The sequence below is a fragment of the Borostomias antarcticus genome, assembly GCF_949987555.1.
Source record: "Borostomias antarcticus genome assembly, chromosome: 33".
NCBI lineage: Eukaryota > Metazoa > Chordata > Actinopteri > Stomiiformes > Stomiidae > Borostomias > Borostomias antarcticus.
Window position 1 is genome coordinate 3,615,380 of NC_140266.1, and position 21,518 is coordinate 3,636,897.

Consider the following 21,518-nt stretch of genomic DNA (forward strand, 5'->3'; position numbering starts at 1 on the left):
TCCTGCATACGAGGGACTTGACCCCACCCCTCCTGGATACCATATATGGACTAGTCCCGCATTCCAGGCGGAGCCCATGACGCCACCTGTTTCTCAATGGACTTTCGGTGGAAACAGAGAAGCAGAGAAGCAGAGTAGTGTTCGCACAGAAGTTGAGTTAACACGTCTGAGACGGATAGTTTAGAGTTGAAAGAAAAGAAAATGGATTCCCGTCGTGTTAATTTTTATTCCTTGTTTTTGTACATATTTATTAACCATGTATTTATTAGTCACCAATCAAAAGAACGTAAGTAGACTATGTTTTGTTATCATTTTAATGATATCGTTTGTAGCCCACATGGCTTCGAGTTGTGAGTGCACTTTCTTAGAAACTATATGTTTTTTTAAATGTATGATAATATGCTACATCTGCTTTAGAAGTTTGACTTACTTTTGTAAGTTGTTTTGTTCTTTGCTTTGCTATGACAAGTCTGAGTCATTTTCCACAGTTCAAATCAATCGTTTCTGATGGTGATGGTTTTATGTGATTCTGATGGTATTCTATTACATAATCTCTAGTCTAAAGAATTATATTTTATACTGAACATCAGCATAACATTCTGAATAACATTAATTAATCCATCCATTGACCCATCATTTATTCATTCATTAAGATTAGCCTATGTATATTGAATGCAGAACATCTATACATTTGAATTAGGCTAACGTTATGTTTCCGCTAGCAGTTATGTTACCAGCATGTTTTCTGAATTCCAAGTTTACAAAGGTCTGACATTAACTATAAGTAACATTTAAAGGTACTCTTATAATAATAAGACACTCAAAAATATGTAAGGTAGTATTTAAGGTAGTCTAATAATAAGGCTCTGCCCTTAATTCAGCAATTGAGCAGGACAGCTGTAGGCTACTGGCCCCCACACCTTACAGTAAATAGCAGGACCTACTGTACATTTGAGTGGGCATGAGGGTGAGAGACTGTGATATTGTACCCAGTGTGGACATTGCGTGGGTTTCTAATCCATCTAGGCCTGGTTACATTTGATCTGTATTTGATGCAGAGCTTTTACGTATCTGTGCTTTTGAAACCCCCGCTTTTCACAGCCAACATTAGACACAGTCCTGAACACGGTGGACATGGTCAATGAAATGGTAACTCAAACGGACACACTTGATTTAACTGTCAAGGCGAGACATGTGTCCCTTATAAAACTCTAGGCTTCAAAGTCCTGGCCAGGTGGAGTCTGTTATTCCTCTCAGATCTGTCATTACAATGTATTGACCCTAATTGTAAATGTTAATATCTGGTATGTGTTTCTCTCTGCAGAAGTGCTGTTGGATATGAAGGAGTCGGGAGGGGAGCTGGGCTGGTTGACTTGGCCTTATGAGGAAGGGGTGAGTATTTTTACCTCACTGAGAAATTGTACGAATTCCAGTCCAGCTGATTTGTACCCAGGATATCTTTTTCTCGCAGTCACACAAACAATTGTGTGGAATGTAGATGTGGACCTATCACAGTGTGGATTGAAAGTCACATTTGGAAGGGCAGAATATGGAGAGATCCACAGTTTGCGTGTGCTGCTGAGGGCGAGTTTAGAAGGCATTCTTTCTGCTCGCTCGTTCCGTCAGAATAGCTTTCTGGGAAGGATGGAATGAGTGGCAGGCAAAGACGTTTCTGGCAATGCTGCTCTGCTCTGGTTTCAAAAACAACCCTTTCATAACGAAACTATGGATATCATTACAGTGTGAGGGTTTGAGCAGCATTTGAATCCACAGGACAGGAGTGTGTTTTCAAAATACGAATTTCCAACAGGTTGTTATCATTCCTACACAGTCCACAAAAACCTTGCTGTAGATTTGTTGTTATAGAGTTGAGATATAAACCTAAGATGATCCAGGCAGCCATGGTGGAACAGAAGACGTGAGCAGAGGAGAAAGGAGGGGAGTCTGGTTGTGTGGGAGAACCTCTATCTATAGTTTTGTGGCCACCTAACTAAAATAAGCAGCAGGACGTGGTCAGTTCCAGGGCTCTGACGGCTTTACAGTTACGTTTACAGACCGAGCCATTCTCATTGTACTTCATAGGATATCCCCCAGGCTTATGATGTCCATTCTCACCCAACTTCCCTAAATTTAGAATAGGGGGAACGTTTGACTGTTGAGTAGAACTCAACACCCCCACTGTCTTTATAGTTTTTTACACCCCACTGTCTTTTTTCTTAACTCCATTTTAGGTTCAGAATCTATGTGAGGCCCAGTGAAAAAATGCATGTATTGAAACCAGCTGAGGTGTTAAATGAATTCATTGACGGCTATTCTTCTAAAAGCCCCTCGTTGAATTAATGGAGGCTTTTAAATGTTCCTACCAGGCAAGCATTTCCATCTCTTCCTTGTTTTAAAAGGGACATAATTACAGCCAATATCGCTGGGATGTCTTTGCCATGAGCTTATAAAACCCATTTAACGGCTTAATGTCGGTCGGTTGCCTGGTTTATTGTTAGTTGGTATTCCACAATCGTGGTTGTTCGGGAGTTATGTCTGTCTCTCACACGAGGGGCCACATGGAAACCACACACGTTGTGAGCGCAGCACATGTCCAGACCGACTCCCCTCCCGATGTGTGGAAAAAAGTAGCAGTGCAGCTTTATGGGCTTCTCACTCTGCATGCAAAGAGTTGTGTCAACAATAAAAAAAGGCAACTGGTCCCGAACAAGAACAAAGCCTCTCGGCCCGGCTCTGGTTCTGGGAAAGCCTGGTCTTCCTCCTTTGATTATTGGGCCTTGGTGACAGTGACCCTTACCCTCTGTTCTGACCCTCCCTCTGTCCCCCTCTGTGTTGCAGTGGGAGATAGTCCAGACGGTGGTGAACAGCTCCCTCCTATACACCTACAGCGTGTGTAACATCGACGCTGGGGACCAGGACAACTGGCTCCGCACCACGTTCATCCAGCGGCGCCCAGGGGCCACGCGCGTCTCCGTGGAGCTCGGCTTCGTGGTGCGGGACTGCAACACCTTCGACGGCGCCTCGCTGGCCTGCAAAGAGACGTTCAACCTCTACCTCTCCGAGGCCGATGCCGACGTGGGCACCAACTTCCGCAAAGGCCAGTTCCGCAAGGTGGCCACCATCGCGCCGGACGAGATCACGCGGGGCCGCGGCGCTCTGAAGATCAACCTGGAGACCAAGACGGTGGGGCCCCTGTCTAAGAAAGGGTTCTACCTGGCCTTCCAGGACATGGGGGCGTGCGTGGCGCTTACCTCCGTGAGGGTGTACTACAAGATGTGTCCGGCCACGGTCCAGAGCCTGGCACACTTCCCGGAGACGGTGGCCGACGCCCTGAGAGAGGTGGAGGGCGCGTGTGTGGAGAACGCAGTCAGCCAGGCCACCCCGCGCATCTACTGCACCGCTGAGGGCGAGTGGGTGGTACCCGTGGGCCAGTGTCAATGTCGCGCGGGCTATGAAGCCATTGGGGACTCCTGCCAAGGTAAGGTACCCACCCCCCCCTCTCTGTTGTGTTGGCTGAAATCGGGGCAGTTGTATTGGCAGTTTGTGGCAGCTGTATTTAGAAAGGCATACAGCCAAACCACTAGTCTGGCGAGGTTTGAGAATTGAGTGCACAGGAATGTTAATTGTAGTTTTCGTCAGTGATTTGAAACACCTCGCAAAAAAATTTGCAGCGCATTTTTCTTTGCGATGTAGGTCCGGTAAAGCAGGATGAGGGACGGGACAGGAGACGCTGGTCTTGTTTAGATTTAGTTTCTCTGTATACAGTATCGTCAGAGAACTTGTTTACTGGTTACCGGATTTATAGATGTTATGACATGAACTAGGTCTGTTAATGAATGATCTCACCTGTTGGCCACTACATTGCTTCCGCTGTCTCGTCTCCTGTGACTCAGAATGGGGTGGGGACATTGTTGTACATGGACAGAATAGTCATGGGGGTGGGGACATTGTTGTATGTGGACAGGATTGTCATGGGGGTGTGGGGTGGGTTGGGTAGAAGAAACCTGCTATCAGGAAGTAGGAGGATGATGTTTCCTAGTTGGAATGTACTTTTAAAAAAATATGTAGAAGTGAAAAAATATGTAGAAACGAAACCATCAGACACCTGATTTTGAAGAGGGGGTGTGGTGGGGTTAACGGGGGCTGTAAGGGGATTTTAAATCTAGGAGTAACACATTAATCAATTGATAAGACTTTCTGCTCTGTGTACAGTAAGATACACGGGTACAGTGTTCACATTGTTTGTGTAGAAGCCCTTGGTATTCCTGGGTGTGGTGTTGAACTCTCTGGAGGAAGTGTGGGAGGAGAGAGGGAAGGAGAGACGAGGGAGGAGGAACATGTCTGTGGGGATTTCTGAAAGGAATTCTTTGGCCCTCACGTCACCCAGGGTGTCTGATTGGCTGAGGGGGGGCCGTGTGAACACGCCGGCGGGAGGCTACCTGAGCGCCGCGTCTCCTCCGCACAGCTGTTTGTGTGCGTTCGTAACCATGGCTGCGGCTTCCGAAGATTACAGGGATGTTTCCGACACGCCTATCTCGGGGTATTCTGAGTCAGCCTGCGGTCGGTGACTACAGCCTCCCTCGTTGAGAGGCCAGTCATCCCGGTCACCTTCGGTGGGAGATTTAGATCAAAGCTGGACTCTGTGGCTGTGGCTCCACCGAGGCCGGGTAAACAGGTCATACCTCAGACAGCTCGCAGGCGTGACACACCGCTCGCTGCCTCAGAACGACCATTTCACATAATCCCAGTGTTGAAACACTGTCTCTCTCTCGAGTCGGGAAAAAGACACATCAAAAGGCTTGACGGTCTCCGACAGGGAGGGGAGGAAAGCCCCGGAATGTTCCAGAAGTCCCTGGCCGTTGGCGGAGGAAGAATTGTGCACCTGAAACGGAAGCCTGTAGGGAAGGCCTGGAGGGGAAAAGGGAAAATATGAAAGGGCAGAAACTGTCAGATTCCGAACACCTCAAGATGACCTTGTTATCAGGATACAGGAAGCATGTTTTGCCACCTTTGTAAAGACACATAACTATTATGTCTATTATAACTATTATGTCAGGGGCGGCTGTGGCTCAGTGGTAGAGTGGGTCGTTCAGTGATCGAAGGGTCAGTGGTTCGAATCCCAGCTCCGACTGTCCACATGTCGAAGTGTCCTTGAGCAAGACACCTAACCCCAAAATTGCTCCCAATGAGCAGGTTGGCGCCTTGCATGGCAGCTTCGGCCATTGGTGTGTGAATGGGTGAACGAGAGGCCATTGTAAAGCGCTTTGTCCCTTAGGGGTGAGAAAAGCGCTATATAAGTGCAGTCCATTTACCATTTACCATATGTTATGTAGCTACCCTGAATCCTTAGAGGCTCAGCTCTCTGAATGAAGCCAAAAGAAGAAAAAATAACTGGACAGCCTTCCTTTACAGACATGCACAGTTGATTATCACTTGAATTTATTATTCAAAGACATATATCTCTTATTGAATGAGGCTACATACATCATATCACAACTCTCTCTCTCTCTCTCTGCTCAGCAGAAACATGTCTCCGTCTGGAGACCAGGATGTATAAGATTTCACCCCGGGACCAAATGTTCTGTGAACAAAAGAGCTAGTGAGGAATGCAGAGTGACACAAATAAGCAGGTTTGCCTGTGTGTGGTAGGAGGGCCGGTGGACAGTTGGTGGATGAGGTTTGTTAGATACGTGGCGTCTGAGCCGGAGTGGTGTGGAGTGTAATTTAGTCAAGAGGATTAGTAGACCCACAGGCCAGCTGTTAGCTAATAGCATCCCCTGCTTTACCCCTCTCCGTTCTTTCATCCGGTCGTTAACGCACGCAACGAGCTCCCTAATCCATGTTCCTACTCGTTAGAACAATGGGCCTACACAAAGGGCAGAAAACACATTTAATTAACCGATGCATTGGAGCGCACATAAGTCCATTCATAAGAGTCTTGAATCAGGAAAGCACTCTGTGGACAATGGGAGGCTGTATTTCAAACTCTTAACGAGACGTGAGTAATGAGTGATGATAACGAAACATTCATGTGATTTTACGCATTCGCAAAATAGAACGCTTAACACAACGCAGCGATTCACGAACAGGCCGGGGAAAATTGTGTGTAATAATCACATGTAATAACACATCTGTCAAAGATGTCAGCCAAATTCTCATAGGAATTCAAACATCTGCGGGCTTTTCTAACAGAAATCAAACTCGTGACATTGATATATGCTGCACACATGCCACCGTTATAAAGTTCTAATGATTAAATGCAACATATTTATGGCACCACTCTGTCCGATCTCAGCAACAATAGATGAATGGGACTGTGGGGGGGGGGTTGGTACGTGACAGAGGTCCTGCTGCCCCAGCTCAAGATGAAATAGACAGGCCCCCTTTTCTTATGCGAGAAGACCTCTATACACCCCCACACTCCCCGACTCACTCCCCAAGGAGAACTTCTGTTGGCACTTAGGACCTTAACCCATCCCCCATCTCTCCGTCTTTTCATTTAAATCCCCTCCACTCAAACTCAGACTCTCTCCCATTCTTCTATTGTGGGGATAGTTGTAGCGCGGAGGTTCATCTGTCACGGTGGTTAAGGAACAGGCAGGTCCTGGTTCTCCTCTCCCCCGGTCAGTGGAACCCGGTCTCTCGGGGAGACACAGGAGAGTGGACGGAGACGAGGCGTCTCAAAAGACCCGTTCTCCCGTGTTTGTGAAGTAAACAGACCCTCTCGCTCATCCCTCTCATACTATGTGGATTCGGGCTCCGTCAACATGGCCTCCCCCACCGGCAGCTCTCCTTCCTCCACACTTCCTCTCTCCCGACCCCATCCTAGTATGTTGTCATTCGCCACCCGTGACAGGAAGAGAGGAAGGAAGGAAGGAGGTTAAACTTCAGACCAGCACGTCTGGCATCCTGGTTTCTGTCCAACACATACATTCATTAACCCTGCGTGCCCTGGAAGGGTGTGTTTTTTTTTCTGGAAATCCTCAAAGGTCACTTGAAAAGCCTCAACAGTGTGAGGTGTTATCGGGGCCGTTTCTTTATACAAAAACACCCGTATGCTGCCAAATATTTGATTCTGTAGCTCAACAGGGGAGGGTTGAGTGATTAGTACCTACTGGATGTAATCTCATAGTGTCATCCGGTTGACTGTCAGTCATTGGCACATGAGAATAAGACCAGAGGCAATGAAACAAGTGGAGGCGAATCGTCAGGAAAATCCCATTCCTTCAAATACAAAGCCTGTGTTTACTGGTTAACCGCAGCGGAGAGAGTTTCCTGCCAACCCTCAGGGCAGCGATGGAGATAACGAGCGAGTTTGATTGCAGAAACCCTATCTCTCATTCCATCCTCTGTGCGAATGAATACGTTTCTGTGTGTGTGTGTTATGACTGATAACCCGTTCGTCTCTTGCAGCTTGCACCCAAGGCTCCTTCAAACCAGCTGTGTCCAACGAGTGGTGCGAGGTTTGTCCCGAGAACACCAAGGCCTCCCCCCCCGGCGCCCTCCTTTGTCCGTGCGCCGACGGCTTCTACCGCTCCGCCTCCGACCCGCCCTCGTCCGCCTGCTCCGGTGAGCCACGCCCCCCCCGTCAATCACAAGCCTACGCTCCCGGACGAGGCTTGACCCCGCAGTGTTATACTTAACTCCGCCTCTTTGCCATTATGAATGCTGATGTCAGTGTTCTGAGATGTTAACAGCTCCACTAATGCCCCCCCCTCCCCCTCCGCCCGCCTCAGCTCCTCCCAGCGCCCCCCGTGACCTGTCCTCCACCACCCTGTCGCTGGACGGCCACCTGCAGCTCTCCTGGACGCCCCCGCGCGTGACCGGGGGCCGCGGCGACATCAGCTACAGCGTGGCGTGCGAGCGCTGCGCCGGGCCCCTGTGCGTCCCCTGCGGGGAGAAGATCCGCTTCGAGCCCGGCACCGCCGGCCTGCGGGACGCCGTGGTGACGGTGGGCGGCCTGGAGCCCCACCTCAACTACACCTTCACGGTGGAGGCGCACAGCGGGGTGTCCCAGTACGCCAGCCAGGGGGCGCGCAGCACCTCCATCACCGCCGCGCTGCGCTACACGGGTGAGGGTCCCGGATCGGCGCCGCCAGGCTTGTGTGTTGACGTTCTGCTCGTTGCCTGGCGCGCAACAGTATGTTGAGGGGTCGGCTGTAGCTCAGTTGGTAGAGCGGGTCGTTCAATGATCGAAGGGTCGGCGGTTCGAATCCCAGCTCCGACTGTCCACATGTCGAAGTGTCCTTGAGAAAGACGCCTAACCCCAAATTGCTCCCAATGAGCAGGTTAGCACCTTGCATGGCAGCTACCGCCATTGGTGTGTGAATGTGTGTGTGAATGGGTGAATGAGAGGCCATTGTAAAGCGCTTTGAGTGCCGCTAAGGTGGAAAAGCGCTAATTAAGTGCAGTCCATTTACCATTTACCATTTAACAGTGGAAGCCGGTTGTGGGATTTCCCACCGTTATTCACCCACGCTCTGTTTGTCCGCCGCCTGTCTCCGTCAGACCCCCCCAGGGTGACGAGCATCCACCTGGATGAGCGCGGCCCCACCAGTCTGTCTCTGTCCTGGGCCCCGGCGCGCCGATCTCCCGCCCACATCAACCACCGCTACGAACTCATGTACCGCAGGAAGGTAAGAGAGACGAGTACAACCTCCCCTCCCTCCCTCCCTCTCTCCCTCCCTCTCTCTCTCTCTCCCTCTCTCTCTCTCTCTCTCTCTCTCCCTCTCTACCTCTCCCTCTCCCCCTCCCTCCCTCCCTCTCTCTCTCTCTCTCTCTCTCTCTCTCTCTCTCTCTCTCTCCCTCCCCTCCCTCTCTCTCTCTCTCTCTCCCTCCCTCTCTCTCTCTCTCTCTCTCTCTCTCTCCCGCTCCCTTTCTCACACTGTCTATGAACTTCCTCTCAGTATCTCTCTCTCTCTCTCTCTCTCTCTCTCTCTCTCATCCACGCAGGAGGATGACAGCGAGCGTGATGTCACCACGTACACGGTGCTGGTTCTGGAGAAGAGTTCGGTTCAGATCGGTGACCTCTCACCTGGAACCGCTTACATGTTCCGGGTCCAGGCCCTGAGTCCGGAGGGGAACCCCGGCAGCTACAGCACGGAGCACGAGTTCCACACGCTGTCCCTGCGTAAGTACCACCGTAGAACCACAGACAAGACGGAACACGTAGCGCGTGTTGATTTCTGTCTGCCAGCGTGCTGAATTGCCGTAATCTAACAGGTTGTTGTTGTTGTTTGTTGTTGTTGTGGTCTTTCAGCGGAGTCTCAGATCCAGAGCAACTCCACAGTTGTCATGGGAGCCGTCGTCGGGGGAGGAGCCATGCTGCTCATCGTTGTGGTTGTTCTCCTGCTGCACAGACGGTTAGAAAAACACAGTTTATAAGATCAGAAAACATATGAACACTTTATTAATTCCCGGGGGAGGGGGGGGGGGGGGGGTTCGGGTGTTACAGCGGCAGAGTGACATAAAAAAGTACTGAATACAAAAGAAGCAGAAAAGCAAAGTATACATAATCATATTAATAATAATAATAATAATAATAATAAATAAATGAAACATGTAAAGTAAAATAAATAACTATTTCAGTGTTAAAGGGGTGTGGGCGTGATCCTAAGGAAGAACAGGTCCTTTCCTATAGGCTAGAGGACCTTGCTATTTTCCTCAATGTTCTCGCCTTCATCATGGCTACAGCCTTCCGTCTGTCCAATAAATGCTGGGTACAAATACCACTTATGCTAGTGACACATAATGATAAGTTAGTGAGGATACTATCCCTCGCCATCTCAAAGAGGGCTTAGCCGTAATGGCCAGTTTACCCTCTGGAAGTGTCTGCTCTGCTCTTACTGATGTATCCGGCTGCATGTGATCTTCCTCACAGGAGACTGGCGTCCCGTGGCAGAGGAGGTTCTGAGGACCCCTACTTCTCCAGCGCAGGTGAGAACCGCCACCCTCATACACCCTGAACACCAAGCGCCCTCACATGGCGCCAGATCAGCCTTCTATTACCGTAGACTTCCGCCCCCTGAGAACGTGTCAGTGTCCTTAACCGCCAGGGTTCTTCCTCAGATCAACTGAAGCCGCTGAAGACCTACGTCGACCCGCATATGTACGAGGACCCCAACGTAGCCGTCCTGAAGTTCGCCAGCGAGATTCATCCCAATCACATCACCAAACAGAAGGTCATCGGAGCAGGTGCGGTGCGATTGATGGTTGAAGTTGCCGGTAAAATGTCATCTTGTTCCTTGTTTGCAGAAGAGTGTGAATGTGTTGGTGTTAATATCTCTGTGTGTGTGTGTCTCAGGAGAGTTTGGGGAGGTGTTCTGGGGGGTCCTGAAACCTCCAGGGAGGGAGGAGGTGGCGGTGGCCATCAAGACCCTGAAGCCGGGCTACACAGAGAAGCAGCGGCAGGACTTCCTGAGTGAAGCCAGCATCATGGGGCAGTTCTCACACCAGAACATCATCCGTCTGGAGGGAGTCGTCACCAAATGTGAGCGGCTGTTCTCTGACACACACCGACTGACTCATCCGCCTTCTAGCGGCGCGGTCGGTTATTTATTGACCTGATCCGGAAGCCTCTCCCCTTTCCGCTACTGATTTATCACTTCTTATCTTACTCTTCAGTCAAGCACGCCATGATCGTCACTGAGTACATGGAGAATGGCGCTCTGGATAACTATCTAAGGGTAGGTCCTCTTCCTGTATTTGGTAATAGATGAACGAATGAATAGGTGGAAGTTTAGTTTAAAGATATGTTTTTTAGGGATTTTCAGCTTTAATGTTATAGGACAGTTTGAGAGAGACAGGAAATGTGGGAGACAGAGAGGGGAAGACATGCGGCACAGGACCCGAGCCTGGAATCGAACCCGGGTCCGCCGCGTGAAGGACTAGCCTTCATATGGTGCGCGCCTTACCCAGTGAGCTACCGGGGCGCCCTCGGAAGTTTAGTTTAAACACATTGAAAGCATACATATTAATACCGGCTTTTGACATCTCAACTAGGACCATGACGGCGAGATCTCGTCGTACCAGCTGGTGGGTATGCTGCGCGGAATCGCTGCGGGCATGAAGTACCTCTCGGACATGAACTACGTCCACCGCGACCTGGCCGCGCGGAATGTTCTGGTCAACGGCAACCTGGAGTGTAAGGTGTCTGACTTTGGCCTGTCCCGCGTGCTGGAGGACGACCCCGAGGGCACTTACACCACCAGCGTGAGTCGCACAACACACTATGTGTATAAATATAATGGTACTAATGGGGTCTTAAGCTGTTCCCGCCGAACCCCCAATGACAAACATGTCCTTTGTGTGTCTCCTGCCTCCAGCCCTGTTAACGTGACTTGTTAATGTTGTTCTGTCAGGGAGGGAAAATCCCCATTCGATGGACGGCGCCAGAGGCCATCGCCTACAGGAAGTTCACCTCGGCCAGTGATGTGTGGAGCTTTGGTATCGTCATGTGGGAGGTCATGGCTTTCGGAGAACGGCCCTACTGGGACATGAGCAACCACGAGGTACACTTCATCTGTCAAATCCCCGTCTCTCCTCGTCTGTATGCGTGAGCGCGCTAGATTTAGGTAAACACAACTTCTACACTGTGTTGACTTTGAGTGTTTATCCTTGGCGGGTGGTCTTAAAAGTATTGCTCGGGGGTCTCGCAGTGCGAACAGTTCCCACAGACCTCTTCACACAGAGCACCAACAGTGTTTTATCAGCGTAGAACAACAGTGAGCATGAAAAGTCCATTTGGGAACACGGTCTGAGCTCGGCATCCATCTCCCCCTCAGGTGATGAAGGCCATTAACGAAGCGTTCCGGCTGCCCGCCCCCATGGACTGCCCGTCGACGGTGTACCAGCTGATGCTGCAGTGCTGGCTGCAGGACCGCTCCAAGAGGCCCCGTTTCCCCGACATCGTCAACATCCTGGACAAACTTCTCCGAAGTCCAGAGTCGCTGAAAACCATAGCTGACTTTGATCCACGGTATGAAGACAATGAGCCAGTACTTGTACTAGCTTTTGAAAGTTTGAAAGCTTAATATAAGCTCAAAGCACATTCTGCTCGAGCAAGATATGATTCAGATTTGTTTATATTGATTGATTGATTGATTTATTGGGTAAAAGTACAAAGAAACAGTACATCCCAGAGGATAGCATGATAAAAGCATACTTAAGACACTTGTTTCCAACATGGTCCTCTATTGCATCAGCCTCCCATTACTAATGATGATATTGAGTTATTGAGATATGAGCTATGCAATGCAATGGTTCCCCAATGTGCATATGAGAGTTGGTGATTAATGAGTTGTGTTCTTCCCTGGCGCCCGCCCCCCCCCACCCCCCCACAGCGTGTCCATCCGGCTGCCCAGCACCAGCGGCTGTGACGGCACCACCTTCAGGTCGGTGTCCGAGTGGCTGGAGTCCATCAAGATGAGCCAGTACGGGGAGAGCTTCGCCTGCGCAGGAATCACCAGCATGGAGCAGGTGCTCGCCATGAGGCCTGAGTAAGTGCACACATGCGGACAGACACATGGCACAGATGCGACGCAATGCAGTTACACCACATTAGCTTTCTTGGCTCAATGCCCTTCGGGGGGGTGGGGGGGGGAACACACAGAGAGAGTATTCAGATCTCTCTTGGACATTTGTTATCCGGTATTTGTGAATGTAGGAATGCTACACGCTCATCTGCATTACACCCCGTTACCATTCTCCTCATGCTCTCACTGCCACGCCCTCTACAACGCTTGTGCTCTTGGTTTTCAACAAGGTCCCATAGTTGACTTGGCATGTGTCACTAGATCGTCTGTTCGTAGGGGGGGGGTTCATTAAAGTTCCTTACGTGCCGTTGTATCGACTCTTGGTCGGCTCTTTGTTTATGAAGTTATGCGAGTGTAGGACCTAATATGAAGACAATCGCACAATAATGCAAAGGTCTTAACAGTCCCTCTTTCTCTCCCTCAGGGACATCAGGAATCTCGGAGTGCGGTTGCCGGGTCACATGAAGAGAATCGCCTACAGCATCCTGGGCCTAAAGGACCAGACCAGCACACTCAGCGGGTTTGCAGTGTGACCCCCGACATGAGACGCCCCAGAATCAGATTGCACTGACCGCACCATTTCACAGACACACTGAATAAGGAGCAAGGAATGAGCGGGGGTGAATATGGTCGAGAGCCACGGCCGAACCATGACTGAGCTATTTCGCCCAGACTTAATGTGGGGCGTGAGTGAAGTGGACCTTGCCCCAAGCCTCTCGGAAAAGACTGACTTTATAAACTCTGAAGTACTTCAAGAAAAGAGACACTGAACATTTGAATAAGAGAAGAATAATGTATAATATGTAAAGTTTTATATTATCGGCCAAGGACATGTGATGACAGATGGGAAACAGCCTTTAAAAGGAGAAATGAGACCTGAGACAACTGCTTTGTATTTCCCTCTCAACTGGAAGTCTTAAAAACAAGAAGCTCAAGCTCTAGGATCTACCATTCCACCAGGAGTTTCTGGATCCTTCTTTGAGGTTTTGCAATAACTGATGTATATATATAATTTTCCAATGATATTGTGCTCAGGGCAAAAGATCAGTTCACTCCTTTTTGAGTTACTTTACTCCGTTGTATTTTTTATTTTGTCTGTCTACAATCCACCTCATATAGCCTACCTTTAACATATGTCTTGTTAATAAGTAATTTGTTTGTCTACAAGTAGTCTTGCAGCGGCTCTTTTTACATTATTATTTAATATTTATTTTATTTTATATTTATTTTGTTAAGCCACTGATCTGTTTTTAACGTACTGTTCTTTTCCAATAAAATCCGTGTTTCTGAATGCAGTCACAGATAGCTCTGATCTTTGACATGTACTTTCCAGCTGGTGAGAGGCCAGGGAGGGGATGTGATGTGTGCATTAGTAAGTAGTTACCATGGTAGCTAGGAATGTCCCATCTACGCACAACTGTGGACCTCATCCCAACTGAATCATAGTCTGATGTGCCTGATCTCCCCCTGTTGTTAATTATTCCGTTTGCTTTTTAACTGGAACTAATGAATTGGTCTTAAGCAAATGTAATGTTACAAGAGTATTTTGCATGACAGACTGAACATGGACAGATGTATGAGTTTAGCAGTGTTGGGAATGACAGCAATTGTCACACTCTCTCATCCTCCTGATAAATATAGCACACGATTATCCTGCAAAACAATTACGCACCCTCTCTCACACACTGGCCAAAACGCCGTCAAGCTCACGATATAAAAGACATGTCAGGGAGACGAGACGAGGAGGCTGATACTAGAGACAGAGATTCTAAACGGAAGGCACAGAGGGACACTTATAGAAAATTAATGGGACTTTTTAAATACAGTAAATAGTGAAATTCCACTCCGGCATCTCTGATATACCGAAGCCTGTATGGACAAAGGCCACGGAATCCTCCCTGGAGAGTTGAAATCTTCTACATTTAAAACTGGTGATCAAGAGAACACACTCACAGGTCAGTCAGAATTACAGATATGATTTTTGTAAGAGCTATTGTCTAAGAGATATACTTTCAGAGATCTGTACATTATATACTTACTTAGATATACTCTCTATTTTGTGTATTCTCTCTCTGGGGATTATTAAAGTTAATCTTATCTTTATCTGTCGTCTAAAGGTAAAGGCTAGCCTAGTGGTGTGGAGACTAGCTGTAGTCAGATCACTCAGGGTTGACAGTGTTAAATGACTTTTACAACCAGGTCCCTGTCATCCTACTGGGAAGATCCGGACCATGGGAGACATGTATCAGTTCACAGTGGATGTGAGTGAGTTTTCTCCGGAGGATGTAGTGATCACAACTTCAAACAATCTCATATCGGTCCATGCAGAGAAGGTGAGTTGTTCAGAGTCATATATCAATCAATCAATCAAAGCTTTATTTGTAATCAAAGCTTTATATATCCTTCTCAACGTCTCACTCTAAGCCGGGTTTATAACCACCGTTTCTGCTTTTTGCCTTCTTCTCTCTATGTCCTCAGTTCGCAAAGGATGGCACAGTCATAAACAATTTTGCCCACAAATACCAGTTTCCAACAGACGTGGACCCCATGACCGTGACATCGTCGCTGGGGCGCAGTGGGGCTCTGACCGTGAAAGCACGCAGGGCTCCGAGATCAGGATCGAATGATTAGCTTTTGTTTTATTGAAACTGAATTAAATTCTCAACTTAAAATCAATTTCTTTAACTTAATTTATTTCATTTACTCATGTATTGTTGTGTTATTCCGTAATACTATTAAAGGTCCCTTATTAAACAAGTTATAGGTCTCTGGGGTCCCCAAAACATGTCTTTGAATATTTTTTGCTGAAAAGGCCACTCTGATTATGCATTCTATCATGCCTCTAATAGCACCTCTCTTTTTCAGTCCTGTTCTAGACAGGATGTTTGTGTGTCTTTATCTTTAAATGCAATGAGCTCCTGCTTTTAGGAGGTTTATGCATTTTTTCAACTTTTTTTTTTTTCTCCAGATGGGGGACTTTAATTCTGATGAGTCCAAAAAATGAATGGTTTGTCGAATCACATGTCTTCTGAATTTGGATGCCCACAAAAACAGGCATGATTATTTCACATTGTGTGTTATTAGGGCCATCACAGACCCACATGTATTTGCACAAGAACGGGAAAAAGGGTCCTTTAAATTATAGCCTAACTATTTGCAGCAGATGACTTTTATTGTGAAAAGAATGCGGAAGTCTGAACTGGTTGTCAAGGAACTTATCCACTTGTTTACGGAAGAGACAAGTGTGCCTCTCATCACATCATGGAGGTATAGAGTCACATTTCTTCTGTGGCCAAACGTCTTAGTTATTTTATGGCATAAATATGGCCCAAATCTTGGATCCTGGCTCGATTGTAGTAGCAGACTGGCATCGCTGCTCCGAGAGCAAAGACTTCTTCACTCGGATCCTGCACAAGAAAAGGCGCAGACACTTCGGTATAGGACCATTTCTGTTGTTTAGACTATTGTGACTAGTTGTGTGTTACATTACTTTGAAATATCATAATCTTAATCGTCGTGCTTGTCGCTTGACTTTTCTTTTTGCCACTGCTTTCTAAGAGGAGCTATGTTTATCAGTATACTGCACTGTAACTTTTATTCCTGTATTCTATTTGTCCTGCTTTTTGTTTAAATGTCTATAATGACTTGCTTTTTGTTTTAATGCTTTTAATTTGTCCTGCCTTTTGTTTTAAATGTCTATAATGTCTTGCTTTTTGTTTTAATGCTTTTAATGTCTCATGTAAAGCACCTTGAATTGCCCTGTGGCTGAAATGTGCTATATAAATAAACTTGCCTTGCCTTGGCGCTTGTTCACAATAATTGTGTTTCAGGTCTTTTAGAGGCTCCGGTGATGCCTCCTCATGTGGCCGTGGACACTGTCCACTACAAGGTCTTACTCTTAGGGAAGAGTGGAGTGGGAAAGACCGCTCTTGCTGCACGTCTGGCTGGACTGAACATTCCCAATATGCACTATGAAACTACAGGTAGGAAGACCTTTAAGCACAAGTGACATACTAATTGGATAATTGGATATTCTTAAAATGAACACATTTGTTGTCTGGGACTGGGAGGGATGCAAAACTGGGAACTTTTTGAACTGGTGTCGTTACTTGGCTTGGTTTGAGAATCACCGTTTTTCTTGCAGGCATTGAGACTACAGTGGTGTACTGGCCTGTGAAGCTGAGAGAGAATGGACGTGTGCTCTTCTTCCACCTGCAGCTCTGGGACTGTGGAGACAACGCTTTGCGAAGATTTGACCACCTGCTTCCGGTATGCACCTCCACACAGCGAATAAAAACAAACATGATACGAATAATAAATCATACAGTGCATTGGAATGTTTAATGTCTTTTTGTTTCCGGCCTCCTTGGTTACAGTCCTGTAAGGAGCAAGTGGACGCCATCCTCTTCCTCTTCTCTTTCACGGACCGGGCCTCGTTTGATGACCTATCCAACCAGATCGCCAGGGGGTCTGAACCCTCTGACAGAGTTATAAAAGTAGTAGTCGGCACCAAGTATCCTTGCACCTATTTTATGATTGTCTGTGTTTCAGGTGGTGTGAAAAGCCTTATGGATCGCTCGATCGATAGCCTAGACACCAATCATCAATCATCATTTTTCCTTTACAGTGAGCTCAGATTTGACCTCTTCATGCACACGGATGTGACGGAGAGAGAGGTCAGCAGGTTCCGGGAGGTGTGGGGGTTGCCTGTGTTCTGTGTGGGAGGAGAGGTGAGCGATGGGCTGGGTGAGGTAGCGCCCCTCCTCAACTGCCTGGCCGAGCATCTGTGGCGCCAGGACTGTGTGGCGGCCAGCAGGACCGTCACCCTCCCAACACAGCCAGAGGTGACGGGGAGCGCCAGCTGAAGGGGGACTGAAACATGTCATTTCATGTCCTACTGCCCTCCAGTACCGGCCACCGACGGATACGGGTCCCTCGGATGAACTCTTTCAAAACGCTGGTTTTGATGGCACATACAATGGTTCTTAATCGAGCCCTTTATACTGTGTGATAATGATACTTTAAGGTTATTTTAGTTATGGTGATTTCCTCAAATAAACATTGAATCAACTAAATTGATGCATTCTACTCAAAAGGCAAAAAAAAGTTTCTTTATTAGGCGAAATTAAAATTAAAAGTCTCTGATGTTATTTGTTACAATCGGTCATCTAAGCATCACAGGAGCCATCTACTTTCTGGAAGGAGAGAGGACGTTCATCCATGCGTCTTGTTCCGACCTTCAAAGACACATTTAGGACGCACAAATTAGACAAAACACTACACATTACCTCCACAGTAGTCGTGACTCGTTATAGGCTCCAGGTGGCGCTATAAGCCAGTTGTGTGATTCTCTTACCTCGTGTGTGGGGTGAGTATGAGGACGCTGGCGTGGCCAGTCTGGTTCTGGGAGAGGCGCAGCAGGAAGGATTCTGGGGGCAGACGAGAGGCTTCTGTTTTTAGGGACTCGATGTGCACGTGGGTGGGGAACACGGCGTAGTCCAGCACAGTGAAACGCAGGTCCCTGAGAAGAGCAGAGAGAATGTGGATGAGCAATAAACATGGTAGGCAACGCTCAAAGACAAGCGCTTGCAAGCATGCTGTGTAGTGGTTGTCTGGATGTTTGCAGAATAATACTTTTTCACAGAGATGAGCAACAGATCATTGAAGAGATGGAGGTAAATGTCCATGAAGGTGGGGGTACATGTCCTGGAAAACTTGTAGACGTCCATGAAAGGGGAGGTACATGTCCTGGGATGGAGGTCTTCCATGGACAGTTGTCTCACAGGACCCTCGCGCACTAGAAAACGGCTACTCATGATCAAAGGGATTGACTGGTGAGGAGAGAGAGAGAGATGTGATGAGAAGGATGAGATTCAACTTTGATCATCACTCCCAGCAGTACATACATGTCACCAGAGTATCAAGAGAAAAAAAAAAAACAATGACCTTAACATTTCCAAAATCCACCAGTTTTTCCAGGTAGACCAGTTCCTCGATCTGTTTCATCTGCCGGGCTCCCTCGTCACATTCTGACACGATCTGGACTCGGCAGGCATGAACGGGAAGTGAAAAAATGACAGGTTATACGTTTGAAAACTGAAGGGATATTCCCAGTGGTTTAGAAGCAACCCCTACCGTGTGAATGGCCTCACTAGCTTCTTTGAGACACAGGGCTGACTCAGAGTCTTGGTCAAGCAGCCTCAAGATGCTCTGAAATAGGAATTCAAAGTTTGTTTTAACCCTTTTAACCCTGAAAATAAAGTGACAACATTTCGAATATTAATTGGATTTTCCCTATAATACTAGAAAGCGCAGTTTCTCAGCTTTCAGCAAGTGTTGGAGTGAGGAATTTTTTAGATTTGTTAGATATTTTTTTTTATATTATTAAATATTTGTTAGATATTTTTTAAATGTTGCCGGTGACGTGGTCGTATTAAAAGGGTTAAACAGGGAATGGAAATGTAGTACAACAAATCAGAACTAGGAAGACCTGGCTACCATGTCAGGTTAATGGATAGCGGTCTCCTGAGGCCCCACCTCCATCATCATCCTCAGACGAGTGATTCTCTGGAACGGGAGGACCAGGAAGGACTTCAAGCTCTGTCTCTCACACACCGGATCCCTCTCCAGTTTGGTCACCGCCCGCAAAAACCTTCTGTTGTCCTGCCTAAAGCAGGTCAAAGACGGAGGATTAAACCGTGTGGAAAAATTAAACGGACTAAACACTGAGAACAAAAAAAGATTCTAGCAGAGACTGACAGCAGTCGACTGATGAGTGCCTCCTGGAACCTCATGTTGATCATGTATGTCACGTAGAGGGACCGGAACGCGGGGCAGTGGCGCAGTATGATGTCCCCAACCTGGGATAGAATCACATTCTCCCCTAGGCGAACTTCAAGGTCCCGCAGAAACCTAGGGACACCAAAACAAAGCACCTTGAGATTTGTCCTGCATTTTAAAGTGTGCTAGATAAATAAATTCATTATTAAAAGCGCCATCAACCTGAAGCCAATACAAACACAAATGAACAATACGATATTACCTTACCTCTCACTAGCTGCCCGAATATGGCAGAGGTTCAAGAATAGAATGTGATGCTCCGTCTGAGACAGCGTCTGTCTCAACATCTTTGATGCAAAGAAGTGATTGATGACAACATCTAGGCTCTTCAGGTACGACGCCTCAGAAGCTATCATCTCAAATATGGCCTTCGGAGAATAAAACATTTCATATTGTTACATTTGATTTGTGAAAACGCATATCTTGATATGACAATAGCGCCGAATAAGCATCTGGGATGAAAATGGCCTGAGTAGAAATGGGTATGAAGCCCACCCACCTCCTGTAGGCGAATGTCTTTGAGGGTCAGTGAGGTGAGCAGGCCACGCTCCTTCACCTCAGCCAGGTCCTGCCAGAGGGTACACGGGGTCACCCTGGGGGAGAGCGGGGGAGGCGAGGCAGCCTCTGGACTGGAGCACGGGCTAGGTATGGTCCACAGACCAGGTAGGGTCCGCAGAGCAGGCAGACTCTGGGACGGCGCTAGCTCAGGCGCACCGCACTGTTTCATCCGTTGCAGGCCGGCTTTAACAGACTGCAGGTAGTCCTGGTACAGAGGGACTGAGGAAGAAGCAAAAGGCTAGAGTTAGATAAAGCCATCTAACAAGAAAAAGTAGCAAGGCAGGCATGACGCCACTTAGGGGTGTAGACTGCCTTAAACGGGTGGGGCAGAAATAAATAGGTATGAGGCACGAGGAATAAGATAGGAAACAAAAAGCTTAAGGTGCACACTTACACACATGAGTGAACTTGGAAGCAAATGACAACTCGGGCACATCCTCAGAAAGATCAAACGCCCTGGGGAGAAGATAATTAAGGTCAATTAATTGGTGCAATGGGATTTCTTCGCAGCGATACGACTCTCTTAAGACCCACGACATTTCACGATTTACATACAGTAGTATGCGAAAGCGGTGAAATATCAAGGAGACTTGAATCAGACCCCTCAGCTCTCTCGTGTCCTACCCTTCTCCTTCATCCGGTGACGAGCCCGAGGTGTCCCTCTCGTTCTGCCCGGCAACAGAGAGCAGCTTGGGCTCCGGCAAGTGTGTTCCGCTAAGATCCCACGTGTTAAAAAGGGCCACAGCCCTGAGAGCTGAGGCTATGCCTCCTGGAGCACTAAACATGAGGCAAGGGATAGTTGCTATTATTACATATCCACATAGGCATTTAAAACACACATTTGCACATTATAGCCTTGTAAAGCTGTAGATTATACCCCAAAAGGTCTTCCGTTTGGTTTGGATACTCGTCCCCCCTCTCCTCAGTGTTTCCAGTCATCGCTGCACTGCTGGGGCCCTGTAATGGAGGATGAGAGGGTTGCTCCAGTGTCTCAATAGCTGGTGCCATCTGCTCCATAAGCATCTCACTGAGGCTCCTATCATCCTCATCCATGGCTCTCGTCGTGGATATTGTTATAATAAAACTCAAAGAAAAAAAAAGAAGAAAGATTTATGCTTGTTCCTCCATCAGCATGAGTTTTATTCTTCTCCTCTGCAAAGGGAGAACGGATTACAAGCAGGACATCGGCATCGTCTGTGAAAGCCTTCTCTGAAAAGTGAGGTCTGTCCCCCGGACCCTAACAAATATACCACTAAAGATACACCCACATTACTATCTGTGACCAACCAAAGAGTGACACATTACCGACACCACTCAGTTTGAACAGAGGACATTCTTCAGGTAATAAAATCAAACTCCTCTGACCCTGATAACAGAGAAAGAGATTATGGAGATTACCCTCAAACCCAAAATAGAGAAGATTGTGGTCTGACATGATCATCTCCTATCTGCAAACATTCCTATAGGGAGTGTTGGTTAAATTATAAACAACTTAACCATCACACTCCAGATCACAAAGCTGGGTTCCATGATCCATGGGGTTCCACAGGGGTCACAGGTCAATGACAGAATCAAAGGACGTTAACT

General features: G+C 47.6%; 5 protein-coding genes across 5 annotated transcripts; 3 read left to right on the plus strand and 2 right to left on the minus strand.

Annotated features, from left to right (window-relative positions):
* Nucleotides 1-201: 201 nt before the first annotated feature.
* On the plus strand, nt 202-13,066 carry epha2a (eph receptor A2 a; the record flags this gene model as incomplete). The annotated part of the gene is made up of 17 exons (XM_084460561.1): nt 202-286; nt 1,325-1,392; nt 2,839-3,478; nt 7,414-7,569; nt 7,737-8,072; nt 8,509-8,636; nt 8,953-9,130; nt 9,260-9,362; nt 9,881-9,936; nt 10,069-10,194; nt 10,304-10,489; nt 10,624-10,685; nt 11,002-11,211; nt 11,361-11,510; nt 11,784-11,977; nt 12,342-12,497; nt 12,958-13,066. The coding sequence occupies 17 exons, from the start codon at nt 202-204 to the stop codon at nt 13,064-13,066; spliced, it is 2,943 nt and encodes a 980-aa protein (XP_084316687.1).
* A 757-nt stretch (nt 13,067-13,823) lies between these two features.
* On the plus strand, nt 13,824-15,164 carry LOC311327639 (heat shock protein beta-7-like; the record flags this gene model as incomplete). Its single annotated transcript, XM_084460725.1, has 3 exons — nt 13,824-13,869; nt 14,733-14,866; nt 15,012-15,164. 3 exons carry the CDS (start codon nt 13,824-13,826, stop codon nt 15,162-15,164), a joined length of 333 nt encoding a protein of 110 aa, XP_084316851.1.
* Nucleotides 15,165-15,856: 692 nt separating this feature from the next.
* cplane2 (ciliogenesis and planar polarity effector 2) lies at nt 15,857-17,398 on the plus strand (the record flags this gene model as incomplete). The annotated part of the gene is made up of 5 exons (XM_084460727.1): nt 15,857-15,968; nt 16,364-16,516; nt 16,678-16,802; nt 16,910-17,046; nt 17,170-17,398. 5 exons carry the CDS (start codon nt 15,857-15,859, stop codon nt 17,396-17,398), a joined length of 756 nt encoding a protein of 251 aa, XP_084316853.1.
* Nucleotides 17,399-17,672: 274 nt separating this feature from the next.
* Nucleotides 17,673-18,612, minus strand: LOC311327522 (rho guanine nucleotide exchange factor 16-like). The gene is made up of 4 exons (XM_084460595.1): nt 18,480-18,612; nt 18,168-18,364; nt 17,890-18,054; nt 17,673-17,770 (listed from the first exon to the last, which is right to left on the minus strand). Exons 1-4 carry the CDS (start codon nt 18,537-18,539, stop codon nt 17,722-17,724), a joined length of 471 nt encoding a protein of 156 aa, XP_084316721.1. The 5' UTR covers nt 18,540-18,612; the 3' UTR covers nt 17,673-17,721.
* Nucleotides 18,613-18,614: 2 nt separating this feature from the next.
* LOC311327642 (rho guanine nucleotide exchange factor 19) lies at nt 18,615-20,984 on the minus strand (the record flags this gene model as incomplete). Its single annotated transcript, XM_084460728.1, has 7 exons — nt 18,615-18,743; nt 19,071-19,200; nt 19,293-19,445; nt 19,581-19,741; nt 19,873-19,966; nt 20,556-20,645; nt 20,839-20,984. 7 exons carry the CDS (start codon nt 20,982-20,984, stop codon nt 18,615-18,617), a joined length of 903 nt encoding a protein of 300 aa, XP_084316854.1.
* Nucleotides 20,985-21,518: the final 534 nt, after the last annotated feature.